The 10,027-nt window shown below is 39.1% G+C and overlaps 1 protein-coding gene across 1 annotated transcript; it reads left to right on the top strand.

Moving 5' to 3' along the window:
* Positions 1-287: 287 nt before the first annotated feature.
* On the top strand, positions 288-1,793 carry LOC145675405 (uncharacterized). Its single transcript, XM_081745809.1, has one exon. It carries the CDS (start codon positions 288-290, stop codon positions 1,791-1,793), a length of 1,506 nt encoding a protein of 501 aa, XP_081601935.1.
* The last annotated feature ends 8,234 nt before the right edge of the window (positions 1,794-10,027 follow it).

Genomic DNA, 10,027 nt, shown 5'->3' with positions numbered 1-10,027 from the left:
GAGCACAAAACTTGCAGACAACTTATTGAGAAGAAAATTCAAGATCTTAAAAACAATATGATTAAATGGATGACATCCATTATAACAATTATATCAGATGCACAAACATTACAATATGAAGTAGTTCAAAACGCAATAAAACAAGCCACGGAGACTTAATTTCAAGAACGTATTAACACAATTATCTCAACTGAAGGCGACCTACACATTGGTCAAGAATCATTTCAACGGCATCAGAAGAGAAATCATTTGAAAAAATTCATCACAAAAGTACACAATATGGAATAATGGAAAAACAGCAGAGGAAGGGCGTATCTGAATATAGGCGGAACAAATCCAATAATCAAAGATTTCTTTTCATCAACATACAAGGGATCAGATCCAAAACCTTTGAACTGTCAGCATATGCTCAACAATATCACATCGATATTATAGTCATAAATGAAACAAAACTTACCAAGAAACAATATTTACAAATTCCAAATTTTAAGATCATTCGGAATGATAGGAACACTCCTACTGGAGGAACTGCAATCCTTATTCGCAGAAATATTTCATATTCTATATACAACCTCCCGAAAAGACTACAAGATGATAATACCACTCCAATAGCCATAACGTTACACCTGAATATCCCGCTTATGTTGGTTACTCTGTATAACCATCCAGGACAAGATCTAACTAAGAGCATTCCGCTTCTCACACATTTTTCACGATTTCCATATACCATCATTATGGCTGATTTGAACGCACAACATCAGCTAATAGGTGATCCAATCACTAATAATAATGGGAAAATTCTTTTAAATTACCTTACCAATAGTTCACTATTTCTAGTGAAAACTGATAAACCAACTAGAAAAGCACAAAAAGCTAATGAACAAGATACGAACCCTGACAAAATATTAATTACAAGCAAACTACTTCCAATAATTCAAACAGCATTAACTAAATACGATCTTCCTTCGGACCACGGAGCCATTGTTGTGCCCCTCTCTAATTCATTTGCACTTGCTAAACACAACGTAACAATAAAAGACTACCAAAATGCAAACTGGAATCAATATAAAGTTGATCTCACAGAAGCCCTTAAAGAAGTAACTATTGATAATAATGAGGCTTCTATAATAGAGACCTACCATTATTTAGAAGACTCGTTGAAGAAAGCTCTAGAAAATAATATTCCCATCAAAACAATTGACATTACAGAAGAACGATTACCAAAACCATTATTGGAAAAAATCAGATATAAAAAATTTCTTTACAAACTCTACAAATCAAATCCCCAACAAGACACTAAAAAGGAAATTAACAAAATCAACGCCGATATACGTAATGAAATCAGAACTTTCAGAGAAAATAAACTCATTAAACAATGCGAACGACTCAAGTTATTATATGATAATAACAGATCAAAATTTTGGAAAGAACTCCGACCAAAATATAAAACATTTTCCACCAGAGAACTACCTACCAACATAGATGGCAACATCTTGACGACTACTGAAGACAAACTAAAATTTTTTCAAAACAAAATGGTGCAAGACTTTCGTCAACCTTCCATGCAAAGTCGGAAACAAAAAGCGATCTTAAACCTTGCAAACACAATTAAAACTACATTTAACCACATGACACTGAAGGGTCTCTGTGGCCTTTATAGTACGCTGAACTCAACACTGCTCTGTGATTGGCCGGGGAAGTTGCGTCCCTCCGACCAATCAAGATCGAGCTTTTCGCTGTTCCTGCCGCGCAAGTTGCCGAACAAAACTGATTCTGTCGCTCGTTGTTTCTGATATGGCAGCTGTGTGGTATGGCTCTTTGTGTGCTAACTACCCAAGCTACGCCTAACTACTGACATGCAGCATGCACACTTCACAACCCACTTTTGCCACTGTTTACACGAACACAACACTGAATATTACACTGAACACGACAAGAGTTCCTGTCGATGTTTATAATGTTTTTAGGGGGAATATAGAGTTTATTTCCACTAAAATTGACCACTTTACGGGAGCGAAAAATGTACGTGTCGTTTTGCACTGGCATATATCTCACTATTGTCGGGGAGTGAATCAAAAGTCAAAGTCAAAGTCTGTTTTCCTCGTAACAGAGGGACGTCTAGCCATCAGGGCTACTTTGTCCATGGTGTTTCTTATGTATTGTTTGTGTGGTGCGAGTTAGAAGGCCTAGGAGTTGGGTTTGATGGTTTAGGATTTCCACTGGAAGCTAGCGCTAGTCTGTTCATTACTTGTTGTTGGTTTCTGTGGTTACAGCTTCGACGTCATCCAATTTTGAAGTGCAGAAGTCCATAAGTGCCGGTACTTGGTCAAAACACTTTTTTATTTTTTTAGTGAGTGAAACTTTTTTTTTCTTTTTTTAGTTTTTAGTGAGGTTTGCTAGTGCCTCGATTACAGTGTTGGGGTTATCTGTATTACTGATTGTTTCGTAGTAATCTGTGAAAAAGTTAAATTCTATCAGTCTGTTGGCGAACTTTCTATTGAGGTATGTTATGAATTCGTTGAGCTTGCTGAGTTTGTATATACGATATGCCTCTTTTGTCTGAGTTTCTCCCATTGTTATTTTTAGCCAACATCTTTCCGTTCGTTTAAATCTTTCGACGTTGTGGTTCGTAAAGAGCGGAGATCCGTACGTGAGATTTGATCTGATTATTGATTTGTAAATTCTGGAGTTAACGTTAGTCGTGTTGTTTCTGTTTTTCAGTAATGGTTTAAGTATATGCATAATTCTGATTGCTTTACTTTTCAGTTTCTGGATGTGTTGGTGAAGACTTAGTCTGTTGTTAACTGTGATGCCTAAGTATGTGGCGCTTCTTTGTGGCTTAGGGGCCGCGGTGGCTAAGTGGTAGAGCGTTCACCTCTGGTGTTTGGGGTCCTGGGTTCGATCCCAGCCCCCGCCAAGTGAACTTTGTGGTGGACAAACACCGTGTGCGTGGGTTTTCTCGGGGTTCTCCCGTTTCCTCCCAATTTCTTCATTCCACCATTTCATTCATTAGTCATCATCACCGTCTCCTTTAGCCTAACCGGCATAACCGTGGGAGTAAAACAAAGATTTCATTTCATTTTCTTTGTGGCTTAATCCGTGTGTTGTCGATTTTGATGGATCTGTGTTTATCTTTTCTCGTGCCTTTGGCTGTTGGATACAAGATGAGGAGTTGAGTTTTAGTTGAGTTCATCTCCAGATGCCACTCTTTGCACCACTTGGAAAAACTGTCCGCTTGCTTTTGTAGCTTTGTTAGTATGTTTTTGGTAATGCGAGATGTGGTCCAATAGGCCGTGTCATCTGCATATAGTGCAAGCTGAGTATTGTCATTGTTTGGTGTATCGTTAACATATATGATATACAGGAGTGGTGCAAGAGTGGATCTCTGAGGAACACCTCTCTCTATTGGTATGGGGTTTGACAGCGTGTCCTGGAAATTGAGTCTTGTTTCCCGATTCCTTAGAAAGAAAATCCATCGTATTTATTGTAGATGGTATGTTGAGGTTGGTCAGCTTATATAACAGCCCCTCATGCCACACAGTGTCGAATGCACTACTCAGGTCGAAGGACATGGCTCCTAATTTGTGCTTTCGTTTGAAGGCTTCCTGTGCATCATTGAAGATTCTTATAGTGTGCTGAATTGTATTGTAAGTTGGCCTGAAGCCTGCCTGATGTTTATTCAGTTGTTTGCTCTCGGCCATGTATTCGTGGATTCTATTTAATATTATTTTCTCTATTAGCTTAGAGAATGTGGGTATGAGAGTGATTGGCCTATAGCTTGTGGAGAGGGTGGGTGGTTTTCCTGGTTTGAGAATAAGTATGGTGTGCACTTCCTTCCACACTGTTGCAATATATCCAATGATTAGTGTGGCGTTGTAAAGTTCTGCGAGCTTGCGTGTGAGAATTTCTGGAGATTTCTTGATATGAAGTGCGGTGATCTTATCCGGACCTGAAGCTGTGCATTTTTGCTTTCTTAGCGCGTTGATTGCTTCTTCATATGTGGTCTCCTGGGTGGGTGTCGAGCTTGTCAGCTTCTAAGAAGTTGTGGTGGTGGTTGATAATATTAGTAATAAGTCATGCTCGGTTTGCTAGGTCTCTTTGTTATGTGGTTTCATTGGCTGCTTGTGCATATTTTCTTCTCATGATGTCATCGAAGAGTTGTATTTTCTCATTTTCAGTTGGTACGTCCCTGTTGTCGATTCTGTGCGGGTTCTCGTTAGCTGTGCGTCGGTTGTATTTCATTTTAAGGGTTTTCCAAAACTTCCTCGGGTTGCTTCTTTGTAGTTCTTCAAGGTGGCTGCATATCCTGTTTATTTGGGATTCTTTGTGTTTCATATCTTCTTTAATTTCCCGTTGTAGTCTGTTAATGGCATTTTTGCTGTTTGGATTGGGGTGAATCTTGTTTATACGATGTAGTTCTCTTTTTTCTTTGATTTTTATTATTATGGCTTCTTTCTTCCTGGGGGTTAATACATGTTTTTGGTATGTGTTTTTCTATTGCTTCTTGTATGGCTTCAGTGAAGCATTGGTTGGGCGCTTCAGTTGACTCCGGGGATGTGTCTATTTGTATGTTGGCTATTTTGTCATTTATTGTGATCCTGTAGTCCTCCCAATTCGTTTTATCATCTCTGTAGATCGTTCTGTTGTTGGTTGCTTCTTTGTGTTTCCCATGGATGGTGAAGGGAATTATGGCATGATCTGATCCAGCGGCGAAATCAGGAACGTGGTTCTCAGTTTTTGTGATCATTTCTGGTGACGTAAGAATTTTGTCAGGCTTGGTGTCAATTTCATTTGCTCTGCGCGCTCTTCTCGTAGGTCCTGAGATTCTAACATTCATCCAGGTGGTCATGGCTAGGTATTCAATCTGTTTTCTTCCATTATTGTTTGTTATAGGATCATCAATTAGTTGGTGCTGACTGTTGATGTCCGTGACTACGATGATTCTTCTAAACTAGGAAAGGTAGTTTAGGATGGGGAAGGAGTTTTCTACGTTTAGGTTTGGTGAGTTGTAGAATGTGGCCAGGTAGAAAGTATTTTCTGTGTAGATTTGGATTAGGATGGGAGTTACTTTTTATTTCTGGTGGTATAAGATATTCCGTGTATTTTATGCCGTGCCTTATTAATATGGCTGTGCCTCCATTGGCTTTGATTGCTTGTGCCTTGTCGTTGCGGACTGTGTTGTAGCCCGGTATGTATAATGAGTGGTTTTTCCGGAGCATCGTGTCGTTTAGTATGATAATGTGAATATTATGGTCCTTCACGTATTCTATTAATTCTGCGATGTTTTGGCGAGCAAGGGGAGGGAGTCGTCGGTATCGCTTTTATACTGCTCTTGGTGGAATGGGAGCAGTCTGGCCAATCAAGGACTAGGATTTGAGGTAGCTTTATCCAATGAGGGAGAGGTCCTTTTCTACGGTCCGCGCTCTGGAGTGACTACCTAATGAGTGTCAGTTTTGGTGTGGTTGTGTGTGGAGTGCTTTGCGTGCTCTAGCATGCAACATACATACACCAGCTACCTAGTATAGACTCCACAGTATTTTCACTACACTGAATTGCACTAAAAGTAATAGATAGTACAGTGAAACCTCCCTTAACGGACACCTCTATAATACGGACAGAGTTTTTTGTCCCGGCAAAATTATATGTTTTCTTACGGAACAAAACCCTCTCTTTAACGGACACTCTCAGATACGGACGCGGACAGTTCTTTCCCCCCCAAACGTTTCAATAACCTCTTCATAACGGACATGAATTTTTCTCGGTTCTGCGATATATTACAGGAGACAGAAAAATCTTCTCCCTACAAGTGTATCTATCATGAGTTTAGACCTGGTGAAGCATCAAACAGAACAGCTTCAAGCTGAACTTGAAATTCTTCTTTGTTTATGCCCGCAATAAACTGTTTTCTGATGGAAATCCTAGAAAAACTTCAATAAGTAATAACACTCATGCAGGGTCAGTCGTAAGGCCAAGAATTCCATGCAAAAGATCTTCCCTTCCCTAACAAATTTAGTCCTTTTTCATCTGGGCCTTGCATCTTTCCCGACAATTTCTTAAATAACAAAATATTGTTTGTTTCACAGTAATATTTTCAACGAGCACTTTGAAAAGCGACATTTTTCTTTTACGTATGATACTGGAACAAGTCTGGGTTTGGGGTTTTCCCGGCTTCCTTTTCACTTTTACTAAGAGGATATTCTTTGTGATTGGGACTGGGTCAATAAACAAATGCACTTCCAAAAAGTTGTCTTTTCATCCATTCCGCCAACATTCTCCAGTAATAATAATATTTAACAAAAATGAATTTCTCCTTCATTCCACCCAGTAATTCAAATACGTACTACATAGAGTATTTTCATATTGAATTTTCCGTATCTACGCTCATACATAATGCATTTACGATATATTACTGCATACAATTACCATTGTGAGAAATTAAATTTCTGTAACCTCTCTGTAACGGACACCTCTCAATAGCGGACAAAAATTCATGTCCCGTTGGTGTCCGTTATTCAGAGGTTTCACTGTATAAGTAAAAAAGTTTGTAAATAGAACGCTGCAGCCTAGCTGTTGCGCACCTAATCCTACATTTCCCCACTCCCTTCGCGACGATGATGTTTTGCAGTGTTGCAATCTGGAGGGAGCGGAATAGTCTGAGGATATTCTACGACGTTTGAGTGTAAATGCTGTATATTGACTGCACTAAATTTTAAATACATTTTAATATTTAGTTAATCAAAAGGTTACAAAAATATATTTTTTATATTATTAATTAGCAGAAATTGCGTGAGTTTGTGAGAGGAGGGTGGTTACAGAAGGAAGATTTCTTCCAGTGCCTTTCCCGGTGGATGCGTTCCTAGCATCGCTGCTACGTTCCCTCTTTGCACAGCCTCTCTTTGAATATTAAATGAATTAAGTATGATTAGTGGTATTTCTTAGCAACGTAATATGTGAATTAAAACGGTGGAAAAGTTCGCAATGAATTTTAATGGAAAATAAATGAACGATAGAACAGAACTCACCTTCTAAATGTTTTCCATTTCTCCTTCAGTTTCACTCTCCCACTCATCTGAGTCTGTATCGGCCGATGAATCTGAGTCTGAATCGGTTTCACCAAGACTAATTATCAGTTCATCTACACGCTCATCCATAAGTCCGTCTCTTTCAAAGTAAGAGTTTTCTATTTTTTTTTCACGTGTTCACAAATTTTACCCATTTCTGTGGTGAATATTCATTAAATAACTTTCCTAGTAATTCTTTCTTTGCGTCCAGTAAATCGGAAATACACCGCCTTGCTTTGCTCTTGATTTCCTTCCACACAAGTTCAATAGGATTTAAGTCTGCGTGGTAAGATGGAAGTCTTATTATAGTGTGCCCGCGTTTATACATTTCTTGTCAATCGCGTATTGTTTCACATAAGGTACACTTTGAATTCTTAAGAACAATTGTCTTTTGTTCATTCTCCACAATGTGTTTACTCTATTCTCCGCTTCAATTTCGGTTTCGCTTATAGGTTTGTCTGTCGTTGATAGCCACTGTATCATGTAGCTTTTAAGTGAAGACATAGATGGTCTTTTATTGATTTGAACATTGTGATAACTGGCATTATCAACGACAACAACGCTGTTTTCGGGAAGATTAGAAAGTAGATTTTCATCGATCCATTTTGAAAAATTTCTACTGTTCATGTCATAATGATAATCTCCACTTTTTTTTGCGTAGATTTGAACATTAATAGAGCATTATCAACAAACCCAAATTCCCCTCCTGCATGGACAATAATAAGACTAGCCTTTTTCCAACAGTTTCCGTTACACCTATTTCACTCTCGCTTTGCCAACACGACGGTACTGAATGTGATACGTGAATGTAGGTTTCATCAACATATACAATTGGCCTACCTTGTTTTCTGTATTCACGAAGGTCCCTTAAATATCGTGCACTCCACTCAGCAATGTTCGGATTTTCAATCAAAATATTTCTTCTTGACTGACATTTTCTCCACCTAAACCCTATAGACCTTAAAAGACACCTTAAATACTCACTACTACAATCGAATATGCCGTCTTCTCTTATAGGGTTTAGTTAGTTTTCGTAATGTTGCAACTACTTTCTCTATTGTGTAAAATTCATGATTTTTTCGCCTAATTGCACCTTCAGCAAATCATCTGTTTGTATTCGCTTTTTCCTTGGGTTTTTTTTTACCTGTCGGTGTAGAGAAATTCAGCTCACCTTTAGCTAGCGATTGTTTCCCTTCTTTTAGAACTTGAGAAACCATCCATTTAGATACTCCCGTGGCGGCGCTTGTGGATTCGACAACACTATACTTAAGTTTATATAACTCTTTCTGATTTTGCAAATACGTTGCAACATTGAAAACAATTTCTCTGGCCTGCCCTCTTAAGAGGTTTTCCAGAGCACATGGTGGATTTGGACGGACCCGACATGATTTGATTTTCACAGACAATAATCACATAATGAACCTCACTCACCACTGCTCTGAAACACACACACATGAAAGAAAGACACTACTTCAAAAACAGAGAAACACCTCCGAGAACAAGAACTTCTTCAACACGAATCAATCGGTTAGACGGGAGCCAAACTAATGCCAGCAGTTTTAGAGGCCAGCAGCCTCTTGCAAGATTTTCAGTACTCTTGTTATCGCCCCAATCCTTCTCCGCCCCTTTTGATGATCGTTTCATAATTTCCCTCCCGTTTTGTGTTTCGCACAGATTTAGCCAATACTTTAGTAGCCGTATTTTTTGACAGCTCACGTTATACCTCCCTGTACCTAGGTGTAGGACTGCGCTATTTGGTGCCGATTATGGTACTCCTAATATTCGTTTTATAAACTTGGTTCTTACGTTCTTTATTGTTTCCAACACACTTTGTACCCAAGACATCACAACCGTACAAAACTATAGGCTGCAGTAATGTACTATTCGTACGTGTGGCCAATTTAATCGAAATCTTTTGTCTGTCCAGGATTTTGCGAATTGTTAAAATGTTCTTCCCTGTGATAGCTGCCACCTTTTAGTCGTGGTGAACCAACGTCCCATTATATGATATATTCACTCCAAGGTTTTTAAAGGTTTCAGCTGTTCCTAAATCCTGCCCCTGATATGTCCATCTCTCGCCTTTCGCCACTTTGTTTCCCTTTTTAAATACAACTACTTTGGTTTTGTTCACGTTTCCTTTAAGGTTCCATTTTATGCAGTACGCTTCTAGTGAAGTTAATGCTCTCTCTAATCATACTGGAGTTTTCGTGACAATTATCAAGTTGTCAGCTTAAAACAATACTGGAATTAAGAACTGAAGCTTTCTTGGTTACATGATGAATATAGTTGTTCGCAGGCAATCAGCCAGGTGAATTCTACGTCGTCCATTTCAAGAATTGACAACATGAAAGTATGGAGATGTGATGGGTTTTTACCATGACCAGTGATCCTTCCACTACACTTGTTGCTTCTGTTTCATTTCTTTCTTTGGCAAAACTGCTGGAATGGAAATTACTACTTTCTTGTCTTCGGATCTTTCATAGCCTCCTTTGGCCAGAAGAAACTTTTTTCGAAATTCTTCGACGCTGAAAACTACAGGAAAAGCTCTGCTGGATTGCATACAAGTGCCTCACACCAAGAATGATTGCACAGATCTTCGGCAGATTTTAGAAAGTTACACCATTTGGTTCAGGCGGCCTAACCATCGGTGGAACGAATGGCAGATAATACAGAGGTTGTCTCGTGGACGTAGTCATGTTCACTCGTGAGGAAGGAGTAGTGGGAGTCGCCACGCCTCCTCCAGGAAGAAAGTTAGCATACACCGGATTTGCTTGCGCACTAGCTTGGTTCATCGAACCACCCATATAAGATTGGGATGTACCCTGAGATTATTCCCTGTGTTCATCGCTTCCTGATGGTATGGTCGGGTAGAACCATATCGAGTATAATGATTTCTTCGATTTTCTCTTCCTCATTGATTTCTGTTATATCTTTGCCAAGAGTTTCGTGGTTGAAAATTCATTCTT

Source organism: Thermobia domestica, chromosome 18, assembly GCF_964235325.1.
Source record: "Thermobia domestica chromosome 18, izTheDome1.hap1.1, whole genome shotgun sequence".
Taxonomy (NCBI): Eukaryota; Metazoa; Arthropoda; class Insecta; order Zygentoma; family Lepismatidae; genus Thermobia; species Thermobia domestica.
Note: the sequence above shows the minus strand (reverse complement) of the source record. Positions and strands in the feature narration are given on the sequence as shown.

Bases quoted from the DNA above. Each gene is read 5' to 3' on its own strand.
- LOC145675405 (XM_081745809.1), top strand. From the start codon at position 288: ATGGAAAAACAGCAGAGGAAGGGCGTATCTGAATATAGGCGGAACAAA.